This window comes from Drosophila hydei, unplaced genomic scaffold (genome assembly GCF_003285905.1).
Source record: "Drosophila hydei strain 15085-1641.00,03,60 unplaced genomic scaffold, DhydRS2 tig00008128-arrow-arrow-pilon, whole genome shotgun sequence".
Classification (NCBI taxonomy): Eukaryota; Metazoa; Arthropoda; class Insecta; order Diptera; family Drosophilidae; genus Drosophila; species Drosophila hydei.
The window spans coordinates 538,392-563,605 of record NW_022045838.1 but is presented as its reverse complement, the minus strand read 5'-3'; the positions used below and the strand labels follow the sequence as shown (position 1 = coordinate 563,605).

Here is a 25,214-nt window from a genome sequence, read left to right as displayed (position 1 = left end):
AGCCAAGCATAGGCAGTGCTTTCTTTTTTGATATATGCCTTTTAATTGATATTTCATATTAGTTTCAGAATCATAAATTAATCTATGTATATATCTTAATTTACATACAGCAATAAATTATGCTGCCACATATAATTTATAAGCAATTGCCTAATAATTAGCAATATTATATTTATATATTTATATATATAATTTTTTTCACTTACCATTTATTTCAACTTCTGTAAAGGGTTTCTTTTTAACAGGCTTTAATTAAAAACAAAAAAAAATTAATAAAAGAAACTTTTTAGAAAATGAATAAAATAATTAATTAATCTACCTTTGTGGCACGTTTGCCCAGCAGCGCTGTACCCAACATCTAGAAGACAAAACAAAAATTAAATAAATAAAAATAATAAATAATAAATAATTCTCAACTAAAAATTGTTAGTAGTAAACAATAAATACAGTCAAGCGAAAAAGTTAGTAGCATGTCGAATTGTTGTGTCTACTTTTGGGCGCAGTCAATTAAATTATTTTAAAATTAAATGAAATTAACTTGGCAAGCAGCTGGGTGCGGTTGCTGGTAGCGTATATTTACTGTGCTTGGCTGCATGCGTTTCTTTATTTTATTTTTTTTGACATTTCGTTTATTACGTCGCTATTTAAGCATCCATTTGGGTCTACGTGTTGTAAAAGCTATTTTCATTTTAGAATCAATTTTATTTTCGTGTCAAGCATTCGGGCTATTTGTTATTTGTGCCCAAATCGAAAAACTCAGACAACAAATAACCACAAAACGAGCAGAGAGCAAATTAATTCCCCGTAAATAAATATTTCAAATGTCTTAAATATATGAAATAGTCTAAACTGTTAAATACATCATTAACAATTTAAATATCTGACATTTTAAATATGAGATCTCTCTGTGACCTTTACAATTTTTAAATCAATACAATTTTCTAGTCATTATGCTGTAAAGTCCTGGCCTCATCAGTATGCATAGGACACTGCCTTGGCACTGGCTGCAGCTGGCATAAACATGCATTAAGTATGCCAAGACACTCTCAACTTTACCTCACGTATTTCCCGAGTTCTAAATAACAATTTCTTCAACCATTTTTGAGCTGCCTGATAAGTTTTTCACGAAATTCAAATAATAATGAAAGTTTTGGAAAATATAGCATTATGTAATATGCATTATTAAATATATATGTAGATAATTTATATTTAATTATTCCTTATTCATTATTCATTATTTATTATAGATTACTCATTATTCATTATTCATTACTTATTGCTCATTGTTCATTACTCATTGTTCATTACTCATTCTTCATTGCTCATTGCTCATTATTCATTACTCATTACTCGTTTCTCATTACTCATTACTTATTACTCATTACTCATTACTCATTATTCATTATTCATTACTCATTACTCATCGCTCATTGATCATTGCTCATTGCTCATTATTCATTACTCATTACTCATTAATCAATCTTTATTCTTGGCTTTTCATTATTCATTGTTCATTGTTCACTCTGCATTACGCATTATTTATTACTCAGTATTTATCACCTATTATTTACCATAATATATTCTATTTTCGCTCTTGAACGGTTTGAAAGATTAAATTGGCAGCAATAAGCTAATAATCGCTTTTGTTTATGTTGGTCGAGTGAATTTTTGTTTAAACACTGAATTTTTTTAATGCCAAAGAAAACATTTAGCAGCCGCCGCCGCCTTGAAAGGTCTCATGATGGGGAAACTCAGATCGAGTCAAATATTTATATGATTTTAAATATAATTATAATTTTCGATAGACATAATGCATAAATCGATATGAGAGAACGATTCGAAATAAAGTCGGAATACAATCTTCTGTTAAAAGCTTGTGTAATATTTTGAATTCCAGTTTGTGGCATGCACTTACACTTTATTTGGGAGATTGGTTTGGTTATCAAAATATTGTTTACGATGTTTCGTAATACAACAAAAGTCAGAGACTTATGATGCGCCCAAGATATCATCTGATCATATGAAGAAACTATTAATTGATTTACTTTCTTATAATGCAATATTTTTTATATTTTCATACTTTTTATCTAGTATTTTTGGTATTTTTAAAGTAATTTTCTCCAAGTTATTATTTTAATTATTTTTGTTTGATATATGGTTTTATGGTTTTTATATAGGTAGCCAGCCACACGCTTTCTTTTAATCTTGTTCATCTAGCTAGATTTCTTTTGTTGAAATAATTTTCATTGTTTACACCTTGAAAATCGTGACGTTTCTTATGAAGTGCTAAACTTGCCATTAAATCTTGTGCCCATAATTCATATAAACATTATTTACCTTCTGGCAACAATTAATATTTACAGACGTATTAAAAAGTGTTTAGCGAAACAATCTTGATGCCCGTTCGCCAAGTGAAAAGTGAGTATATTAGCATATACATTTATATATATTTATTTTAGAGTTAAATGCAGTTGGATATTGGTAAAACTTGATTAATGAAAAATAGCTTTTTGTTATAAATTTAGCAATTTTCTGCTTCGTGAAAGAGTATCATGCAGTCAGTTGCGCCCGACTGCACTATGGCATCTCTATATGATATTATAGCCATATTTATATACACAAATATTTACACAATTGTTTAGCAGTTGCAGCAGTTCGGTTCGGGTTCAATGCGGTTCAGGAAAACAGAGAAGGTTTAGTTACTTGCTGTGATGTGATGCTACTCACCTTTAGCTGTTGACGTAGTCCACTCATAGGGCTCATTCAATATTGATAAGAGCGAAAGGCAGACAGAGAGCGAGAGAGAGAGAGAGACAGAGAGAGTGCAAGCGAGCTGGGTTGATGCCTTGTGACGGTGGCGTATGTGTAATATTTATATTTGGCCTACTTTTTGCTTCAGCTTGAACATAAAACGTTGTGTTTTTAACTATTTACAAATTGTTTTTGCACAATTTTTATTCTTTTTATGTTAATTACGTTTTTTTTTTGTTCACTTTGCATTAATTGCCGCCGCGTGCAAACAATTAGCAAAGAATCTTTACGAAATGCTGTTAGAAAATTAAACGCAAAAGCAAAGAGTTTTTTAAATAAACTGTAAATGAATTGTTTAATTGCACTTCCTATTGAAATTGCTTAAATTTAAGTTTTATTGCAGTTCTTTGTTTGGGTTTTACTTTAATTTGTAATTGTTTAGCTCCACGCTCAATAGAATTTGATTTCTGTTTCAATTTATTTTATTTTCACTTTTTCCTTCTTAAGTTTTCTTTTTATTATTTATTATGTATGAAGCTTCAACTGCACATCAGCATGCGAACTGTTTTTTATATTTAGTTTTTGATTTATATTTTTATACGAGCGACGCGCGACGATCGTCTCGCAACGGAGTCGCAAACAATATTGAAATCTTTTCATTTCGAATGATCTACGAAAGCCAGCCGAAATCTTGGCCAAACAATAACAACAACAACCACGACAGCAACGACTAAAATATACACAAAATGTGAGCAACAAATAATAAAATAAAAAAAAATAACGAAGCAAAAAAAAAAATAACACAGCAGAGCAATAAAATAAAATAAAATAAACTAAAACTGAAACTGAAAACAAAAACAGCACGAAATACCGGCAGCTGCTGTGCCAGACAATTCATTGTTGTTGCTGCTGCTGTTGTTGTTGTTGTTGTTGTTGTTGTTTTTCTAGCTGTTGTTGCTGCTGCTCTCTTGCTTGCCTGATCTCTTCTTGTTGTTGTTGCGTTTGCCATTTTGCCTAATTTTCATTACTGATTTACTCAAATTTGCCTTTCATACTTTTTATTTTTCCTGATTTTCTTGTCAACACGCAGAGTACGTGTGTGTGTGTGTATGTTATACGTGTGTGTGTGTATGATAATGTGTGTTTATGTTAGTGTGTGTGTATTCTGTGCGTGTCTTATTCTTATGGCTTGTCGTATTTAAACTAGACAAAGCCAAATGGCACACACACAATTTGCTGCATGTATATCTGATACATACATACATACATATACATATTTATATATATACTATAAACATACATAAATATATACAGACATGTATATATACGTGGCTACACGTCCGACATAAAACACAATAAAGCTGTCCTGAAATATTTTCGTATCATTTGCTACTCACATAAATCCAGATTAAGACCACCACAAAGAACTCAGCTATTTATATATAGTTGTAAATAGGCGATTTTATTGGGCTTGATTGAGTGATGGACTGGTTGACTGATTGACTGACTGATTTACAGACCGTTTGAATGAATAGCAAACTGATTGCCAAATTGTCTAACAACTGATTTCATTTTATTCGATTTTAAATCAGATCTACATATATAAACCTTGATTGATTGACTGACTAACAGTTTAACTGAAGCTCTGCGAAATGGCAGCAGTAAATATTTAATATTTAAGTTCAGAACGTGATATTTTAGAATAGATTCTTTTAACTTATATATATATATATATTCTGAACTTAAATATTAAATATTAATATCTATATGCCTTATAGATCCTCTCCATTGCCATTTCCAAATCATTTTTAAATGATATAAATATATATATATAAATTAATATGTTGCTGGTCCAGCGATGAACTAGGCGTCGGTGGCAGGTCCAGCGTTGATCGGGTATTTATAGTCTTAATCAATAAGTTGCTGGTCCAGCGATGAGCTAGGCGTCGGTGGCAGGTCCAGCGTTGATCGGGTAATTATAATCTTCTTATGATGATTATGTTGGAGGGTTTGACTTCACCCCCTTTTCTATTAACTGGCCTTGTGGCTCAGCAATGATCAGAAATATAACAATTTGATTACGGCGGTGTGCCGGAGTAGTGCGGGTTTATTCTTCAAACTCCAATACAAAACTGATTTTTAGCTACATAGAATATTTCACTTAAGCTAAGCCAAAACTCGCATCACACCACAATGTCATGGTCGGCAAGCCGACTCAGCAATCTTAGGCAATAACGGAAACTCTTGCAGTAAACAAAAGTATCTGGTTACCGCCGCTGACCATTGCAGTTATAGCGCGCTGATACAAAGTATGCAGTGTCGCAATTGCGAGGGCTGTTTCTTAACTTACGAAACACGCGATAGCGAGGGTTGATTATAAACTTATGAAATACCCTATATTAAATGTTATGTGTTAACTACTCCCCCTTCAAGTGTAAGGCCGCCCTCGGCCGACCCAATTCCGGCGACGACTTCTCGTAATTGCTTCGCAGACTTCCTTGCGTCGATGAACCGCCAAAGGGTGAGGCCAATGTAGATTAAAGCACAGCATATAGCTCCAATGATGAATGCCACACGATAAGCTTGATCAGTTCCGGCGTCTTTCTTGAATTGCTGTATCTCCTCCAGATTACGTTCATTTAAACGATGAAGATAAGGGAGGCTGAGGACATCTTGGCTGGCAGTGATGTTCAGCAAGGGAGAGTTGGCAATGCCCGGGACTCTATTGCGTACGTTGTTGTGGTTGTAAAACAGAGTCCCGTTGATCGCGACTCGGTCCCCGAACGTAATGAGATGCGTGCCGTGTACTTGGATTTCAGTGCCGTTATCCACCTGGATCCTTGCGAACCCGTCGTTAAGAATGATGATTCCATCATCTACGTGGGTGATTATTTCCAGGTTGCTCGGCTGGATTTCACAGTGTGCCGTGCCACCTGCATGGAGCTCTTTGGCACATGAACTCTCTAATGCCAGACGACAAAAGGTGGCTCCAGGTGAAGCGGTGCAACTCTGCAGTGTGTGGGTTTTTCCATCGCATTCGGCTATGACGTTGTCAGGCAATCGCAATATGAAATTCTTGTGAATGACAGGATAAATCGTAATTTTTCTGCAAGCTTGTTTAATCTTTGGGAATTTAATTATAAAATGTATAGTGTTAATGGATTGAAGGACCTTTACGGACGCAACGGACATAAGATCTCCTATGGGAGTGTTGGTGGGTTCCTCTAGCCAAATTGATTTCAAATCTGAGTGGTCCAAAATGTTTGGGCTAACAATGTTAGCCTTTGCAAGAGTAATAGCAAGCATTAAATTTTGCAACTCCATTACCAGCATTCTATTTCTAGACAATAGTGTCTCGAATAAATGGCTAGTGTCAACTTGTGAGTTTTTGGCTATCTTGAGAATCTTATTGACAGTGAATGTCAACTGGTTAAGCTGGTCTTGAACTCTAGTGTTTATTTTTATCTGTCTATTGTTGGCATTTACTAGCTGCCTTTCAGTAAATCTAGTCTGCTCTAAATCCCTGGCATCAGGTGTACCCGCCACAACCTTCAGTATGGACCCTAGGAAATCTAAACTTCTGGCGACTCTATGATGCGTGCCTAACGCCTCCAATAGGTCTTGTAGATGTACCGTGTCCACACTCAGAAGTTTTTTCATGTGGGATAGCGGGAACATGTCAATTAATTTGACCGTTTCTTCCACAATTCGCACGTATTCTGAGAGGTTTGCCGAGTGCCTAACGTAGGCGTATTCTTCCCATATCAAGATTTCGCCGTCGATGATGGGAATGTACTTGGCACGCGAGTAGTCAGTGACATGTGCCGAAGCCACTGATAAGAAAAGGAGTACTATGGATCCCAACCTGTGAAATAAGGTTGTTTCCTTTCTTTTTAGCAACTCTTTTTTTTTTTTAAAAGGTTTGCCCACCACCAAAAATGTTTAATAAAAACTATGCCAAGTGGCTAAAAGTAAATTGAAAAACTATATCTAACTTATACAAGTTTGCCTAGTGGCTTAAAAATAAAAAAAAACAAGAGTCATCTTAGGTTGTCCTTGTGGACCACCCTCCCTCTAATGAGGACCTCGGTCCCCAGGTCTGCATCCACGGCCTTCTCATCACATAAAGGTGTGAGTTTGTTTCCGAGTCGTCGGTTGGACTTGACCAAAACTTTGTCACCAACGTCAAAGACCCTATTCTGCCGATTTGCGTTCTCCCTAGCTCTAAGCGTCATCTGAGCGTTTCTGATCTTTTCTTGTATTTTCTCTTGTGGCTCATCTGGTTGAGCCTGAACCACATCAACTGGTCTCTGGTCGATGACCGAATGGATCGACTTATTGTACTCAGTTGTAGCCAGTAAAATGACTTCTACCGTGTCACTTATGCCCTTATCGATCTTTAGGCATCTGGCTAGCTCCAAGAGAGTGCTGTGAAAGCGCTCAACCTGTCCATTCGAGATGCTATGCAATGGTGGTGCATTTGAAATGCTGACCCCATAGTTGTTTGCGAGCATAGTCACGATGGTCTCTGAGTTCAATGACGGTTCATTGTCACAGTAGATGGATCTGGCTTTTGGATAAAAATTCATCAGCTGCATTAACGCTGGCTTCAGATCCACGATGGTTCTTGAAGGGACCGGTTGGACAATAGCAAACTTAGAGAACTTGTCGATGCAAGTGAGAAAGTATTTCCTGTCAGTGGAGAAAATGTCTATGTGTAACATCTCTCCTACATGTGAGGGTATCGGAGTTTCCCCAATCTCTTGTTTTTTGGGGTGACTATCGTATTTAGCCCTAGCACATGTTTTGCAATTTAGTACTATCTCATTGGCTATTTTTGCCATCTTTGGAAAGTAGTACTCCGAGAGTACCTGCTTAATATTCTCTTGTGCAGCCCTATGGGCCCTATTATGTTCGGCCGTGAGAATTTCCCTTCTTTCTCCAACTGCCAATACGTCCACTACGCGATTTTTGCAGTGCCAGAACTTTGTGGCCGGGTATCTTCGAACCAATGTATCTTGTATCATTGCAAGCGTGTGTAAATTACAGTGGAGAGCATTCACGCATTTGGGTGAAACTACATCTTCGAGCTCGTCTAGCAGCGATTCGACGCAAGTATAGTTGACCAAGTGGCGTTTCTTATTTCCAAAAAGAATAAAACTTCGTTTTAAGGGGAAACGCGCCTCTTCTATAACTATTTGGTTTTGAAAACAGTTCAAGGGCTTATCTGTTGTCTCGATGGTGTTGGTAAGTGATACCTCACTGTGGATCGTTGCTGCGCAGGACTCAATCTCTTGTTCATTTACAGCGTTGAGCTGTTGTCTTGACAAGGCATCCGCAACCAGATTGTCCTTGCCAGGTTTATAGAAGATACGTGCATTAGACTCGTCAATGCGCGCTTTCCACCTTTTGATCTTCGCATTTGGATTGGATTCCGAAACTGCGAAGGTCAAGGGTTGATGGTCAGTGAAGACATTAATGTCTTTCACCCCATACAAATAGTGCCTTAACTTGGCAAGTGACCATACGATGGCCAATAACTCTCTCTCATTTGTTGCATAGTTAACCTCGCTGTCCTTCAATGTTCTTGAAATCATTGTTATAGGACGACCCTCTTGTGACAAAACTGCACCTATGCCGTGAGCCGAAGCATCGGTCGTTAGATCGAATGGCTTCTTAAAATCGGGGTACCTAAGCATTACATTCTCGGATGACAAAATATCGCGCAATTTCTGAAACGCCCTTTGCTGCACTTCAGAGAATTGAACTTTTATATTTCTGGACCTATGTTTACTGACTGTTCCATTTTCACCCTTTAAGATATTCGAGATGGGTCTTGCTATAGCGGCGAAGTCCCTAATGAAACATCTGTAATAACTTGCGAGGCCTAGAAATGATCTGACCTCGAACAGTGTTTTAGGTTCTGGATACTCTTGTATTGCCCTAACCTTTTCGGGATCCGTCGTGGCGCCAGTGCTGGTGACTATGAAACCAAGAAAGTTCACGCTTTTCTTAAAAAAACGTGATTTTTCGACGGAGACCCTCATGTTTGCTTCAAATAAGCTTTTTAGGACCCAATCCACGTGTTTAATGTGGGATTCCTCATCTTCTGAAAAGATGATTACGTCATCGACATAAACATAGCAGAATTTGCCAATCTGCTCTCGCAGTATGTCGTCGATGGTTCTTTGGAAGATGCTTGCTGCATTCTTTAATCCAAAGGGGAGTCTTTTGAACTCGTATTTCCCCCCGTTCACAGAGAAAGCGGTTTTTTCACGGTCGCGTTCAGCGAGTATGATCTGGTGATATCCAGACTTGAGGTCTAATGTTGAAAAGAATTTGGCTCTTCCCAAATTCCCCAATATCATTGATATATTTGGTATAGGGTATTTGTCAGGCACGGTTCTTTCGTTAAGTTTACGAAAGTCCATTACCAACCTCATTTTCCTATTGCCTGCTTCATCAGTACCCTTCTTGTCTACTACCCATATTGGGTTATTGTAGGGAGAGACGGACTTTTGAATTATATCATTTTTTAGCAGATCTTTGATTTCTTTGTTAACGAAATCAGCTGCTCCCATTGGATATGGGTAAAGCTTGGCATAGATCGGTTGCTCATCTGTGGTCCTAATGGTAGCCACGACTGATGTGTTATACGGCAACGCCTCGTCTGGGTCCGCAAAGGCCTTTTGTCTAGCTTTTAGCATTTTCAAAAAAGAACTTCTAGCTAAAGGGGATGCCTCTGCACAGTCTACATTCGTGAAATTTACATTTTTGCACGTGTGGAAGGTGATTTGTTCGACCTCCGTACCCCACTTAAGTTGTCCTGAAGCTAGACAAAGCGAAGCAGCTGCCTGCTTTAGCAGGTCAAGGCCTACAATCCCATCAAAAGTTGATAAGTCCGGCAGAATAAAAAAGGTTGCCTTTAACCCAAACATTGAAACAAAGCATTTGTGTGTGATTTGTGTCTCGCCGTGAATGGAATGAATTTTAAAGGGGGACTCTACCGAGCGGACGCCTTTCAACCCCTCGTGTGGCCGAATGAAATTCTTGGCCGCGCCCGTGTCTATGAGGAATCGCATGTCAGTCCCTGCTACTCTTCGTCTGATGACGGGTAGCAGGGATTTGCTCCTAAAAAATTGAGGGCTTCAGAGTCATAACTATCGTCATTGATTTGTGCCGCTGCGCTAGAGGCGGCATCAGCATACGCCTCTGCCCCCTGTCCCACGTCTTGTGTGACGTGATTCAGCCTCTGCTGATTCCTCTGACCGCTTGTGCGGTCAGATGCGGGGTGCTTCCTATTCGCGTAAGCAGGGGCCTGAGTGGGCTGCAAGACCCTTGAGAAGGAAGGATCGACCTCCATGGGCACCGGTGCGCCATTATTATTGTGCTGCCTGTTGCTTCGTTGGTCAGACTGCACTGGGGCCCTGCTTTGCTTGCTAAAGTGCGGATTCTTTGTACCGCTAGCTTGTGTTTCGGCTTGTTGCGAATGCCTCTCCTGTTGGTGACCCTGTGCTTTTGCATGCGGCTTGCGCTCTTTGTCTTCTAGACTTTTTGCGAAGTTAGCCGCGAATGCGTACCTTTCATGGTTTGACTCGACTTCTTGTGCGAGAGCTAGTGCTGAAGGCAAATCTCTGGGCTTTGCTGCAAAGAGCACGTCTGTAAGACTGCGCTTGAGACCCGATATGAACACACGCAACGCATCGTCGCGGAATTTTTCACATAGGCCCTTTGCTAAAGCCGGCTCATATGACATGTTAACTTTGTTAGTGAGAAGAGCGAGTTTCTTCTCCACCTCATCGTAATATTGAAGCAGGGACAGGCCACCTTGCCTCAAGGTACCTAATTCCTGTTCAATGACATGAATTGGTCTCTTGTCACTGTATGTGAAATCTAGGCGATTTATTATCGCATCAAAATTCAGTACAGTACCAAATGAGGCCAGCACCGCGTCTGCGGGGCCCCTAATCTTGCTTCTTATAATGATGACAGCCTGATAATGACGAGAACTGCCATTATGTGGTCTGAAGATCTCGTAAGCGGCTAATGCTGCCTGCCTCCAAGATACATAAGATTCCTGTGCTCCTGCGAACTCAGGTAAGCACTTGACGGCATCTAGCGGCTCGTCACAGTGAATATCGTTTCTAATTTCTATAGCAGAATATGCTACTACTTGTGGGGTGGCAAAGCTTGTTGCTGCTATTTGTTTAGCTAACTCATTAATTCTTTGAGTCAATGCTTGCTCCCTCTGCTGGTTTGCAGCGGCCTGTTCGGCTAAGGCATTGCTGATGGCCGTTCTTACTACTTCCCTAAGCTGATCTGGATCCATTCTATCTGATGGTGGAGGAACTGCCGGTATAAGTCTTGTAGACGGAACTCTGATACGAGTGTCACAGTCGGAATCTGAGTCGCTAGATTGCTCGCGAGGGCTTCTATATTGGCTGAACCGTGGCATGCGCAGGCCAGTGGCCGCGAAAAATTAAACGGGCCGTCAAAAGATGGGTCGAATTAGACACATAGAAAGTAACACTAAGTATTTTTATCAGCCTAAATTCTCAGAGCAGCCACTCTCACGTATTTCAGAAACTTGGTTCTGATTATTATAATCTAATCTGTTGCAATACGAAATACTCACTAGTACTAACAAATTTTTTATAAAGTAAATTTAAGAAATTTTGTGTTTGAAAAAAAATGTTGGCTGGAGTATCCACTTACATGATTTAAATTCCAAAAAAAAAAAAATTTTTTTTTTTTTTTTTTTTTTTTTTTTTTTTTTTTTTTTTTTTTTTTTTTTACGTTGGGCGCCAATTAATATGTTGCTGGTCCAGCGATGAACTAGGCGTCGGTGGCAGGTCCAGCGTTGATCGGGTATTTATAGTCTTAATCAATAAGTTGCTGGTCCAGCGATGAGCTAGGCGTCGGTGGCAGGTCCAGCGTTGATCGGGTAATTATAATCTTCTTATGATGATTATGTTGGAGGGTTTGACTTCACCCCCTTTTCTATTAACTGGCCTTGTGGCTCAGCAATGATCAGAAATATAACAATTTGATTACGGCGGTGTGCCGGAGTAGTGCGGGTTTATTCTTCAAACTCCAATACAAAACTGATTTTTAGCTACATAGAATATTTCACTTAAGCTAAGCCAAAACTCGCATCACACCACAATGTCATGGTCGGCAAGCCGACTCAGCAATCTTAGGCAATAACGGAAACTCTTGCAGTAAACAAAAGTATCTGGTTACCGCCGCTGACCATTGCAGTTATAGCGCGCTGATACAAAGTATGCAGTGTCGCAATTGCGAGGGCTGTTTCTTAACTTACGAAACACGCGATAGCGAGGGTTGATTATAAACTTATGAAATACCCTATATTAAATGTTATGTGTTAACTTATATATATGATTTAGTGATTGATTGACTCAGAAACAAACTGACTGATGAGCAACTGATTACTCAAGATCTATAAAAACAAATAACTTATGCACACAACGAATTTCCGTTTTTAGAACGGAACCCCACAATGTAATTATTATTATAAAAAAGATAAAAGTAAATGGGAGCAGCGCGTTGCTCACATTTTTGGGTGACAGTTCGTTCAACCCGTTCGCTCAAATCATATAAAAAGATGCGTGCATCGTGCAATATGTGGGAGTTAAATGCGTTTAGGTTGTCAGCCTCGACTTCTGAGTGGCACACGCTGCGTATGAGTTATTTTTAGAGCAGCTGTATTGAATGAAACTTGGCAAAGTGCAGCAAAGATTGATGGAGATCAACGGCAAGCGGCAAAAAGCAAATCTTTGATAATTTCCTATTAGCCAGCTGTCTTAAGGTGTCCCAACACGCGGCGTATACGTAATCTGCGCAGTGAGTCAATTGTTTAATGAAATCCCAGACTAATGAAGTATTGTTTAGAGAAATCTTTGTTTATATATAGATATTGATACAACTGAAGTGTTTTTGAGTGCTATTTACAAATTGAACTTGACTTTTGCTTCTGGCTAAAAGCTGTAGACAAGTATTTAACTGTGCGAAACGTGCAGTGCAATCAGTGCTATAGATCAAACTAGCTATTTATCTATTATAAAAAAAAAATATATATATATATATATATATATATATATGTATATATGTGTATGTTAATAATCATATTATGAAAAAACATTCATTGATGTGCCATCATTTGCGTCTTTTGCCAATGATTTATTTCCATCTCTTGCTGGCGCGATACGTTCAATGTAAATATTTACAGCGTTTATTTTTGTACAATTTTACAAATTGTAATATATAAATATCTATCTATATATATAACATACATACATACATAGTACACTTGCAAGTATTATGAAACAGTTTCTAAATACATACATTGCGCCATCTATACGATCATACATTAGAGTTGGAAAATTGAGTAGTTGACAAACGTTTCTTATTGGTCAGTAGTTACGCACTCACTCTTGATTGGCTGCTGATTCGCTGAATAGCACGAATCATTCAAGATGATTGAACAAAATGAATCAGTAAAGATCTAAAGAACCAAGTGCAAATAGAGTCACGTTGAGCCGTTCCACTGAACTTGCTTAGTAGCTCATTTTAGTGACACGTTCAATTGAGCACATACACGCAACTCTAAAAGACACACTCACAAGCACACATACACACACATGTATACATATATATATATAAGAGATACTTAAGTGAGGAAGTTGTTAATGCGAGTTAATAGCGCGTAAATTGATATCGTTTAAATGAACTGGGGTAGCTTTTTGGCAAAACGAACTAATGAAAATGTCGCACATTGTATGAAATCATCAACTCAAATATATTATTTAACTAATTGCTCAAAATAAAAAACTTTAATTTTGTTGCCAAGTGCATTGCACTTACTGCAAACGGTTGCACACACTCTCCCGCTTGTTCAGCCAGATTGAAAACGAAATTGAAATCGAAATTGTATTTAAACTGAGTTGGCTTCCTTTGAATATGCAGAGATACGAACAAACGACACTCAGCCAAACGGGCACGCGGTCCAAATGGAAATGATCATTCACGAGCGATTCGCATTCGGTTTTGTCAAACAAATCTCTGCGCTGCTTTGTGCGCGTGGGTGTGTGGCAGTAAAGAAGGTGTGTATTCATTGTTGTGGGTTTATTTGTCTCTCAGCTTTTGTGTTTTGTTCGCTTTTCCCACATTCAGTTTTAATCACTTATTTATTGCTAACAGAAATTTTCCAAAGAAAATCTAAAAAAATATAATGTACCTGACCCTTTTCAATTGAAAAAGTTATAAATAGAAAACATATAAATATATATATATAAAAGAAATTTAAATTACGCAGATCTAGATTTAGATTGATTATATGTATATATAAATAGATAATACAGTTTATATCTAGGAGCTGCTGTACAAGGCAATTTATTGATTTCATTATAACAGTGATTGATTAAAAATATTTCCTAGTTAAAAAGAATTTAAAATTTTACTATGTATCTTTTAGTTGTGCGCTATGCTTTTTTCACTATATACTACGTACTTATTGCTATATATATATATATATATATATATATATATCACAAATTCGGATATTATCTTTGCTTCGGATACTAGTCGAAAAAACCTATGCATTAATTAAATAAATATATATATATATATATTCCTAAGTGTACTCTTATACGGAAGTGTAGTAAAAATTGTGTCCTGTAATGTGGAAGTATTTGGGTCTTTCGCTTGATCATAAATTTACTTAAGGCTAATCTATATATTAAGCTTGAAGCCTAAAAAGCATTTCGAAGTAGTTTAATTTTAATCAGAGATGCGACATCTGGAACAAACAGCCTTTAATTTCAGCATGTATCAAATATTCGCAAAAATACTAATACATGTATGATCCTTTGTGCGTGTGCGCACAGAAAATCAATTTTCAAGATGAGTCAACTGTTTGATACCCTTTCCAGCGAAAATCATGCATAAATTAAATTTTTGTGTGACTCTCTCAAACACTTTCTGCTATTTTGCAAAGCCCCGCACTCAAAAGGGAAAGGGTGCTTGCTATGTGTGCTTACATAGATACACACATGCAAACATTTGAGCGCGCCATAGAGAGAGTGCAAAAATTGAGTGAGAGCTGTTGAGAGAGCGAATGGCTATCTCGCTCGATCGCATTAGGTTTATGACCCATGCTCACTGAGCTTACGAGAAAATAAAGGGGAACAGCATATACGAAATTAATCCATTGAAATTGGATAAACCGAGCAAGTTATGCTGTGACAGAAGTCGCATCAATATGTATGTACGTTTAGTGGTAGTTGTTTTCAATAATTGTTCAGAGTATCACAATCTTATACTTGCAAATAGCGATAGCTACCGACTGAGCCGGCGCGATAATTGGTCTCGCTTAGTTTTATATATTGACCCAAGAAATTTAACACCCACGCGCTGCGACAGATATTATGCAGATAGCCCAGCAGATAGGGCGTTAGGATAGTGCCCACAATGTAGGCTAGTTGTGGAATGTGTTCCGTGTGATCATAGAAGGGCCAAAACCAATATCCCCGTCGCACTGCGTCCCTTGTATGATGCGTGATGAAGGCACAGAGCAGAGCACCCAACAATAGGCTGCTGCGAAAGTAATTCAGGCACGCGGTGCATATATAAAATAACAACATGGCCAAAATAATGCTGGAACAGTGCAAAAAAGGACGACGCATCAGATTGGTGGCATCCTGCAATGTAAAATTACCGTGATTTACATAATAGCCGAGTTCAAGGTAGTTAATAACCCACCTCCAAGTACAGTGAACGCGCCTCTATGAAGTGATCCAAGTCAATAAACGAGGAAACGACAAAACACGTGAAAATCAATATCCATCCATATAGTTGAGTCGTACGCTCATAAAATTGCATGGCAAATGCAATGCCCGTTAGGGCTCCAATTGCGGCATGCGTTGCATTATCTGCCAATGCCTTAAGCAGGGGATGCTGGGTGAGTTCTACAAAATTGTCCCCAAGCAGGCAGGTTATGGTCACCAGTGTAGTGAGCACAATGCGTAAGTAGACCATTGTGTGGCAGTGGGGCATCGATTGCACCTGCTTGCTGCTTCTCTGCACCTCTGCTGATGGTTACCTGGACTTGAATTAGCTATGGACGGCAGCGTTGCTCTTCAGTAATTGGTTGTTGTTGTTGTTTCGCCAAACGGTGCACACATTGCACGATCAATAATTTGTTGGTCAATCTATAGTTAGAATTTGCTGTGTGGATAAATAAATTTGCTTACTGTTAAGTGTGCATTGGCTTTTATGTCACTCACGTGTTTTGGCGTGCCTGCAAAGACAACAACTGCATTGTAGCAGGGTGTGGGGTATTTTTTGGGGGTTGCAAGTACACGTACACCATTACGTTGACTCTTTGATGTCACAACAACAACAAGCGGCATTTTTATTTGGGGCCTAAGGTCTGCCCCTCTAATGTTTTGATTTGTCGAACAGATGTGAAGTGGGAAGCGGCAGGAGGCTGGAGCTGCAATACATCTGGCAGCACTAACATTACGTATGGTTTGGTCACACTGAAGTAAGAACAGCTGTTTATTTAGCACTAAATTTGGCCTCAGTATATATTGCAGCTGTTTTCCTACATTTAAGCATAGTTTTTAATAATTCAGTGTAACGAGAATTTTACTGAATCTATATGCGAAAATCAATATGTTGGCTGTGTGGTTTTTCAGCATACACAACCGACTAAAAATTATGTGAGTTAGAATTAACATATGTCGCACATCTGGCAGCACTAAAGTTGCCCTTGGTCTGTCCGCGCTAACAACACTAGCAACAACAGCTGTTTATTGAGCGCTACAACGATGTATTTCAAAAACTGTAAAATTGCAAATTGCCTTTATGTACAGCTCTTATACATCCTATTTATGTATATTTATCATTTATAAATAATTCGAATGGGAATTTAATATATTTAACGTATAGAGGATATTCACAAAAGAGCAGTGGAATTTTCCATAAGTATACGATGACTTTCAGTAAAAGCTCTTTCATTCTCGCTCGCTCTAATAAGCTTGATCACGACATGGATGTGTGGGTGTATTTTTGATCAGAGTGATGACGTCTAATCGTAATAACTTATAATTTTTGATTTCCTATAAAGTTGCTGAACAAATTAGGCATCTATAATTATATATATATATACGTATATGCATTCATTCTGTATTTAATTATATTTTTTACATATATAATTATGTGTTTTCAAAATAAAAAAATTATTTAATAAGGAATATTAAATGGATAATTTTTGCTTTTAATAGCATGTTCCATTTTAATAAGACGCTCTCCTGTATTATAAGTGTCCAGTACTGCATGATCCGCTGCAGTAAGTTTGAAATCGAAAATATTGAAATTTTCCTCAATGCGCTTCGGATTAGAAGACTTGGGCAGAGGCACAGTTCCGATCTCGATCTACAGCCATTATATTTATATATTTTAAAGAATATATTCCACTATTTTAATTGCTTACCAGATAACGGAGCACTATCTGCGCCGTGGACTTTTTGTATTTATCGGCGATGGCCTGCACCTTGGCATCGTATATGAAGCTTGGTTGCTTCTTGGCAGGATCTGGCCTGCCCAGCGGACAGTAGGCGGTGACTACAATATTGTGTTGCTTACATAACGCAATCAGTGGCTTCTGATTGAGGGCCGGGTGACATTCGATCTATAGAGGAGATATGTGATATGTTAGGGTTGACCACTAATCATATAAGAAACTTTTATAGCACTTATAATCTATGCGGTGGGTCTTACTTCCACTTCGTATTTGCTCGCTTCTCTTATACTCTCTCATTCTCCCTCGTATACATAGAAATATATACTAGCAGAAGTACTAGCATGTGTGAGTGTGCATGCGCGTGTGTGCATGTGCGTGCATGCTCGCCTCCAGAAATTTATTTATCAAGCGTGTCAAAGCTGTGATGACCTCTCGAAGAATGAATATGCAAAAATAAAACTGATATGTGAGTGTGGCACAACCGTTAAGTATTTCGCAATACTTCGCACTCAAAACGTAAAGGGTGCGTTACTTATGCATGCATACACAATTGAGTGAGTGCAATTGAGTGTAAGTTAAAATTGTTAGGCAGTGTGACCAGATGTCTCGCTCGATCTTTGAGAGCGAAGTAAACTTGAGACGAGCAAATACGAAATTGAGATATTTTGTTTGTTCTGGCAAGCCCTAAGTATTGTAACCGCAGTTGTCTAACCTGATTATGTATCGGCTTGATTTTGCAGTTAGCTAAGAGGCGAGTCAGCTGCTCGGAATTGAAATTGGAAACGCCAATGCCTTTGGTCAGGCCCAGCTCCACGAGCTTTTCCATAGCACGCCAGGTGTCCAGGTAATCGACATCGCTAAGTTGATTAGAAGATTAACATATAATCGTTAGGGCAACTGCTTGACTTACCTGAGCTCCACCTCGCCTTTGGCATCGGTGGGCATCATCTCATTATCGCCGCGATAGACATAGGAGTAGGGCCAGTGCATTAGGTAGAGATCCACATAGTCTAGTCCAAAGTTTTGCAGCGTCTTACGGCAGGCGTATTCCACTTTCTCCGGCTCATGGAAGTGGCACCAAAGCTGTTCCAATATAAAACATACCTGTCACATACTTGTCAGCTGGACAGACAGTTTGCTGCTCACCTTGGTGGTTATGAAGATGTCCTTGCGCTGGATGACGCCTTCGGCTATCTTCTGCTGTACCGCCTTCCCCACCTCACCCTCGTTCTCGTAGAAATAGGCGGTGTCTATATGCCGGTAGCCGACGTCAATTGCATGTAATGTTGCCCTCTCACAATCCCCACCCAGCGACTGTGAACAAGTCAATTATCATTGTCTGGCTGTCTCTCTCTCTCTCCCTCTTCCTCTCTAGCAGCTGATAAGCTTTTCACTTATAACTAATAACTGATCTGAAATACTTGCCGTGTACGTGCCTAAGCCAATTGACTGGACTTGGGTTCCGTTGTTATTTTTGACATACGAAGCTTTGCTCGCGGACATCTTGCAAATTCTCTGGCAGCTGCCTTTCAACTGTTGCTCGAATTGAGCGCGCACTCAGCTTTTATATACGTTGCTCTCCGAAAGCTTTTGTGTGCTAAAAAAGTTTTGTTCCAAGAATTATTCGCTTGAGTTAATCAGACTGCGACGACATTTAAAATCCGCTAAATGGAACTAAATGTACTAAAAAGTTGATTTATAATTATTAAAGTATTTGGACTAAAAGGACTGATAAAACTATACTGCATAAAAAATATTGAATAGAAAAGAGAAAAGTTAAGAACAAAGTCCTAAATTAAATATTGTATAAATAATAATTAGTAAAAATAAGTGCTAAACCAGAAAAACGAAGCACTAAATTATACAATATGGGCTAAATCACAAAAAATAAATCAAACTTAATAAGTAATGTAAATACAAATTTATTTTGAAAGTTAATGTGTCACGCAAGATACTAAAGAATACTTAGGTTAGGAATTGATTTATATTGTCGGTATTTCATCAGTATTTTCTTATTTGGTTAGTGTCTTAAGCTTTTACGCTTGAGTATTCTGATATGGGGCTTTCTCTACCGTTATGGCGCGCATGCTTTAGCTTTAGCTTTAGCAGCTGAAACAATTTGGTATTGAAACAACATCTGTTATTCAAAGTGGCACAATGTAAGGCAGCAGGAGTCCATAGTCCAAAGTCCTGGCCATTCCATCGTCTCAAATGCCAGCACATTTGGCCCGTGTGGAACGCAGAGCAAAGGAATTTATGAGAATATATTGAAATTAATTAATTTACCAGGTGAATATTTACAGTTAAAGTGTGAATTTAAGTGAACTATAAAAAAAATAATATTTTAATATTATTAAAAAAAGCAAGTCTTTATGTTGTAAAGAAAATTTAACAAAAAAAAGAGAATTTATCCAGATAGAATGAGCTATATATAGAATGCGCTATATATAAAATACCTTTTTAAAATTTTTATTTAATTAAATGTAATTAAAAATTGTTTCATAAAAATATGTTTTATTTGCTATAGAAATGCGCATCTGAAAATTATTTGTATAGTAATTTTTTATATATTTTTTATTAGTATACGCAGCACGCCTTCAGCTGCGCATGCCCCAAACCCAGTCGAGGCCGAGACCAAGCAGCAGGTGCAAGTGGGAGGGCGAGGGCAACGCCTCACTGCTGTGAAAACTCAAGGCTACTTCGATTTAGACTCGGTTTGGATTGCCATAGGTTAGACTTCTGCGATTGGATTCGAATTGGATTCTCATTTAAGCACTGGCTACTCTTCTACATGCTGCAGAGGCTCCAGTTTACTTTGAGTCAGATACGTATTAGATGCAATTCACTTCAATTCGGAATCTGATTGGATTGCACTATGCTCTGGTGACTCTTATAAATTTGTGATAACTTAAAATTGTATGCTGTACTTAATATTTCATTGATTGGATTGGATACTCTTATACAAGATTGAAGACTCTGTTGGACTTGGAACAAGATTCAAGTGAGCTTTATATTTACACATCGGTTAGACGTGGAAATACTTGAAATTACTTGGAGCTTAATTTTAATTTAAATCTCAGTACTCTCCACTCTTGGCTACTTTGAAATCTGTGCTGACTGTCAGATGAATTTAATTTATACATACAGAAACTAATATGATTCCCATTTAGAAACTGGGCTCTCTTATACATGTGTGCAAATTCAAAGCAACTTCGAATTGCTTTCTAATTGGATTCCAAGTGGAAAGATGGCAACTGTAGCACATGGCTGCAGCAGTCCACGGCAGCGCTCGTGCAATGGCAGCAGCTCACCTGGCGGCCATCACAGTTCGACACCGGCGATGTATACAACAATGCCCAAATATACGCGCACTGCCAGTCAAACGTTGTATGCAACCAGCCAGCAGGTCTTCCCTGGAGCTGGAGGATCTGGCATGGATAGTCAGTATAACGGTCTATATATGCCAAGCGCAACGATGTCGCAGCGCCCACTGTCGGCCTCCGCATTGCCAGAGACATCGGCGGGTTGTCGCAACTATTGGAGCCAAGGACAGAGCCAAAGCCAGGGCCAAGGTCATCCTGGCCACAGCTCCTTCTATCACAGCAGTGGACGCCACTACAACTACAATAAGCGCAAATCAGCTGTGGAGCTGTTAGCTGAATCGAAGCCCTTCTATATCAAATCCGACGCGGTTTTCGAGAGACTGCAGCAAAGAGCTGGAAGTGGAGCAGGCGTTGGGGTTGGAGTTGGGTCTGGGATCAAGCGAGGCCATTACAGCTACGAGGAGCTGGAGGACAGACGCTATATGAGTCTGAGCAGGCAGCAGCAGCAGCAGGTCCAACAGCAGGTGCAGCAGCAGGTCCAACAGCAGGTGCAGCAGCAAGTGCAGCAGCAGGTGCAGCAGCAGGTGTATATGCACAATCATCATCATCAGCACCATCATCAGAGGCACAGTCAGGGCCATCCACGGGAGCGACCTGGCGTCAACAATAATTTGCTGCAGCACAAGCTGCGGCTGCTGCTCGGCTCGGAGGCTGCGGCCAAGGAGCGCTCCAGCATGCGACGCAATGATGGCAATGGCGATCTGTTGCCTGGCGAGGAGGAGAGCAGCGCATTGAGAATACCACCCCCTCTCTACCTACCCGCCCATGCCTTTGGCAGGGAGTCCACATATGGAGCATATCCGAGTGAGCCGAACAGTGGCGGCGAGGAGCCGCTGGTGCTTACCGAGAACTACAGGCCGATCAGTCCGCCGGCTGAGTATGCGGGCAAGTCGAGTCAGGTGCACAACGAGCGTTACAGGTAAGCACATAAGCTTTAAAGCAACAAAAATTTAAGCTCAATTCGGTATTTCTCTCGCGCTCTCAAAATCGCTCACTTCAAACTTGGTTTGCCGGCAGCAATATATACGCATATAAATAAATTCATGTACACACGTGTGTGTGTGTGTGTAAGCTCACTGCGGTCACAAATATATTTCTAGCATGTCGACGCTTTAATACCCTTTTCAATAACAAGCATGCAAAAATGAACATTAATATGTATGAACGTAACAAAACGTTTGACGACTCTCCAGTATAAAAATCGAAAGGGTGCATTGCTAGTAATGCATATACACATGCACACACAATCGAGAGTGCAATCGAGCGTAAACAAAATATGTTATGTGGCTATCTCGCTCGATCGCACTGTTCGAGCCGTACTCGTTGAGAGCGCGTAACAAAAAGGATGAAGTTGGAAGCTCTTGTTCTATTTTTGTTCTGTGTGATAAATGCTGCAGCATAGCATGTGCTATAAAATCAACTCTTATATTTCTTATGAGCAGCTCTTATATATCTGATATGTATATCTTTCGCAGTCTAAACAGCAGCTCTTATACTCGTGTATCATTAGATCTCTTTGCAGCTCTTATATATGCACATGTGTATATGATGCGCATATCTTTTATATCTGTTGAGTACCTCTGATATATGTATCTTATACACAGTTCTTATATAACTGATGAGCTTATACCTTTTTGTGCAACTTAAAGGCTATGAAATTGTCTATATATATATTTAATATCTGACCTAAATATTACTTTTGCAGATACAACTATCAACGCTCATATTCTCACTCGCACGAGGTGCCCAGCAATCCGGATGAGCGCGCTCCTTACTCAGCGAACGAGTTCAACATCAATAGTCACAAATCGCTGCCGGATCTGCATACGCAGATCAGTCGACACTCGCCACACAGCGAGATCTTGAGCTGCTGCAGTCGGGGCAATCGTTCGATCAAATCTGCCGGGGAGTCATCCATTAATCGGGATTCGGGCGGCAGCTCTGGCCACTATACGCATCGCAGCGAGCCGTGCTATAAGCGTCAGCGGGAGACTCAGTCGGGTACTGCCAGTGGCACGATCAGGAATTGCTGCAACCTGGTGGCGGCCACTCGCAGGGACAGCGGCTCCTCCACGCAACACAGTGCCAATTCGTATTGTGGCTATGTCACAGCCGCTGGCATTGATTGCAGATGCAAGCAGGATCCAGGACCTGGCTCTGGAGCCATTATGCCCGGCTATGACAATGCAGCTGCCGATTATTTGCTCAATTTTACGCCGACGCCGGAGGTGCCGGAGGCCTTTCAGGATTCGCCATCGCCACGACTCAAGACCCAGACGCCTCGCTATTCGAGCTCATCCAGCCAGCAGCTGCAGACCAGCTCGCAGGGCTACACGAGCATCAATCACTCGCAGAGCTCGCTGGTCCAGAGTCCCGGCTCGGCGCCCTCGGTGGATGACATTAGTCCGCCGCCCATACAGTTCAAGAGGCAGCGTTGCATTCGGTTCAAGAATCGCAATCGCTTGCCCGTCCAGCCGCGCACTTCGCCCAGCAGCGGCTCGGCGGGCTACAAACGGAACATGGAGCACGAGAACGTCTTCTTTCCGAAAGGTTTCTCGGCGGACATGGAGCGGGAGGCACTGAATGCCAGCATATCGGAGCTGGAAAAGTTCTTCGATCGTTTGGGCTTGAACGATGAGGCATTCCATGAGATCTACAGCCAGCCAAGGCGGCATCAACATAATCCGGAAACCGATTCCGATGATTCCAGCACTGTATTCTTCTCGGATGTGAGCACCGTGGACTCGATGCGATTGCCGGACAGCACGGAGACTCAGCCCCAAACTACGCAGCCGTATCGACCCTCGGAGCCGCCATCGATTGTGGAGCGCAACGCGAGAATTATCAAATGGCTCTGCAACTGCAAGAAGATGCAGTGCGTCTGAACAGGCTCCACACGCAATTTTGATATTGATCTTTAGAAATTGTTAATTTTATCTAATGTCAAGTCACTACCAAGGCCTTCTAAACCCAGCCGAATAGCAAGGCTCTAGGGTCGCGAACATCCCTTAAGACTTGAGAATTCCTAGGAAGCTAGAGTTGCGGCAGCTGAATCCCTGCTAATTATTCGATTTTGATACGGATAGCAACTAAGGCCGATGCTCAAATAGAATGCAAGATTTCCGAGAGTACGGAGGGTACTTGGTATCCTTGGAATGCCTGAAGGATGCTCCACTTTTGATATTGATCTTTAGATAAGGATAACTTTGTCGCTCGTCAAGTAACTACCAAAGCCTAAAACCCATTCGAACTTCGGAGTTTAAACATAATGCAGTATACCCTAGAGTCCTGGCGATCCCTATGATCGTCGTACAACCGAATCGCTGCTGAGGATTCTCCACTTTTGATATTGATCTTTAGATATGGTTAACTTTGTCTCTCGTCAAGTAACTACCAAAGCCTAAGCCCCATTCGAAGTTCGCAGTTCAAATTCAAGTTCAAATGTAATGGAATAATACCTTAGAGATCCCTAGATAGGGATTAATTATCCATTTGAATGTGTGTTTAGTCACTTTTTTTGCTGCCACGTTTTGCAGGCCCCAATTAAATAATTGTATTAACTAATCGTATAGCTAAATGAGAGATCATATTAATCGTATACATAAATGGTATTATTAGATTGAATTATTGTACAATTAGTTCTTGTAACGTGCATATATCGTAAACATATATACTACCTATATATACGTATATATATTTATATATATCTATATATTTGTGTAGTTGCCAAAAAACCAATTCCCACAATTGAAAAGTACTCGTAAAGAAATTGAACCTACCTATTTATGTAAGTGTAAAACGGTTTGCATGACGAATAAATATTTATGATTATCAAAACAAGCATTGAGTTTTTATCCTAAAGCCTAAAGGCTTGGCTGGAGTCTGACTGAGGTAAGCCACTTCACTGCTGATCTATTTTTTCGTTGTTGCCTCATTTCGATAAATATCGATTGCGTAGCAATGATAGCTATCGACTAAATAGTTGAGCTGTTCTGATGTTATATATTATACAATAATAAATTTGCCTTATATATAACTAAAATATAGTTTTAATAAACCTATTTTGGTAAATTCGATAAATATCGATTCAAAGTAAAGTTTCCTTAAAGTATAAGCAAACGGAATAACTGTTCTGTAAATATGTATTCTATATATCTATCTACTTGGCCTAGTGCTGATATATAACGTTCAATTATCGCCCCAAGTTTTTGGTAATTTCGAGAATTATCGATCTTGAAACCATGTAGAAGATAGGGCTGTAAATGGCTTCTATATGCTTAAAAGAAAACTTAAATTTTAGTAAATAGGTACTAGTACTTCTAGTATTGGTATTATTAACAACTTTTAGACAAACTTGCATTTTTTAGCTTTTTTGACGAGCTTAGATTGGAGCATCCACAAACTTGCCTAGTTTCCTGAATAAAACTTAATAATCATCCGGTAGCCCACATAGTTTTCGCTTTGTTCTCTGCCCTATATGGGCACACAATGGAACAGCTGTGTCGCTAGCCCTCGCTCTTTGTTAGGGGCACTAT

General features: G+C 39.5%; 4 protein-coding genes across 6 annotated transcripts in view; 1 reads left to right on the top strand and 3 right to left on the bottom strand.

The window, feature by feature from the left end:
- The window catches only part of LOC111596848 (calcium-binding protein E63-1), a 36,346-nt gene extending 22,554 nt beyond the window's left edge, over positions 1–13,792 (bottom strand). Inside the window, exons 1-4 of one of the 2 annotated variants that reach the window (XM_023311274.2) lie at positions 13,636–13,792; positions 2,728–3,047; positions 320–358; positions 207–246 (exon numbers count right to left, since the gene is read on the bottom strand). In XM_023311274.2, the coding sequence (XP_023167042.1) occupies positions 207–246; positions 320–358; positions 2,728–2,763 (115 nt within the window). In that variant the 5' untranslated portion in view covers positions 2,764–3,047; positions 13,636–13,792. The remainder of the gene's footprint in view (positions 1–206; positions 247–319; positions 359–2,727; positions 3,048–13,635) is intronic. The other variant, XM_023311276.2, reaches the window with a different exon arrangement.
- A 620-nt stretch (positions 13,793–14,412) lies between these two features.
- Positions 14,413–16,290, bottom strand: LOC111596847 (transmembrane protein 267). Of its 2 annotated transcripts, none has more exons than XM_023311272.2 (3): positions 16,056–16,290; positions 15,532–15,980; positions 14,413–15,470 (listed from the first exon to the last, which is right to left on the bottom strand). In XM_023311272.2, the coding sequence occupies exons 2-3, from the start codon at positions 15,823–15,825 to the stop codon at positions 15,087–15,089; spliced, it is 678 nt and encodes a 225-aa protein (XP_023167040.1). In that variant the 5' UTR covers positions 15,826–15,980; positions 16,056–16,290; the 3' UTR covers positions 14,413–15,086. The 2 variants fall into 2 exon arrangements, with proteins under 2 accessions (XP_023167040.1, XP_023167039.1); XM_023311271.2 differs by having other exon boundaries at positions 15,532–15,996; positions 16,056–16,288.
- A 707-nt stretch (positions 16,291–16,997) lies between these two features.
- LOC111596846 (aldo-keto reductase family 1 member B1) lies at positions 16,998–18,841 on the bottom strand. Its single transcript, XM_023311270.2, has 6 exons — positions 18,722–18,841; positions 18,443–18,610; positions 18,207–18,379; positions 18,009–18,153; positions 17,267–17,464; positions 16,998–17,208 (listed from the first exon to the last, which is right to left on the bottom strand). The coding sequence occupies exons 1-6, from the start codon at positions 18,797–18,799 to the stop codon at positions 17,017–17,019; spliced, it is 954 nt and encodes a 317-aa protein (XP_023167038.1). The 5' UTR covers positions 18,800–18,841; the 3' UTR covers positions 16,998–17,016.
- A 1,559-nt stretch (positions 18,842–20,400) lies between these two features.
- Positions 20,401–24,261, top strand: LOC111596858. Its single transcript, XM_023311295.2, has 2 exons — positions 20,401–21,598; positions 22,385–24,261. The coding sequence occupies exons 1-2, from the start codon at positions 20,544–20,546 to the stop codon at positions 23,562–23,564; spliced, it is 2,235 nt and encodes a 744-aa protein (XP_023167063.1). The 5' UTR covers positions 20,401–20,543; the 3' UTR covers positions 23,565–24,261.
- The last annotated feature ends 953 nt before the right edge of the window (positions 24,262–25,214 follow it).

What these genes read in the sequence shown, in the direction of transcription:
- LOC111596847 (XM_023311272.2), bottom strand. Translation starts at nt 15,825, where the DNA reads ATGCCCCACTGCCACACAATGGTCTACTTACGCATTGTGCTCACTACA. An exon ending in CGCGTTCACTGTACTTGGAG is followed by an intron (nt 15,471 to 15,531) that starts GTGGGTTATTAA and finishes TTTACATTGCAG; the next exon opens with GATGCCACCAATCTGATGCG.
- LOC111596846 (XM_023311270.2), bottom strand. Translation starts at nt 18,799, where the DNA reads ATGTCCGCGAGCAAAGCTTCGTATGTCAAAAATAACAACGGAACCCAA. An exon ending in ACATCTTCATAACCACCAAG is followed by an intron (nt 18,380 to 18,442) that starts GTGAGCAGCAAA and finishes ATATTGGAACAG; the next exon opens with CTTTGGTGCCACTTCCATGA. An exon ending in AAAGGCGAGGTGGAGCTCAG is followed by an intron (nt 18,154 to 18,206) that starts GTAAGTCAAGCA and finishes TAATCAACTTAG; the next exon opens with CGATGTCGATTACCTGGACA.
- LOC111596858 (XM_023311295.2), top strand. Translation starts at nt 20,544, where the DNA reads ATGGCAACTGTAGCACATGGCTGCAGCAGTCCACGGCAGCGCTCGTGC. An exon ending in GTGCACAACGAGCGTTACAG is followed by an intron (nt 21,599 to 22,384) that starts GTAAGCACATAA and finishes TTACTTTTGCAG; the next exon opens with ATACAACTATCAACGCTCAT.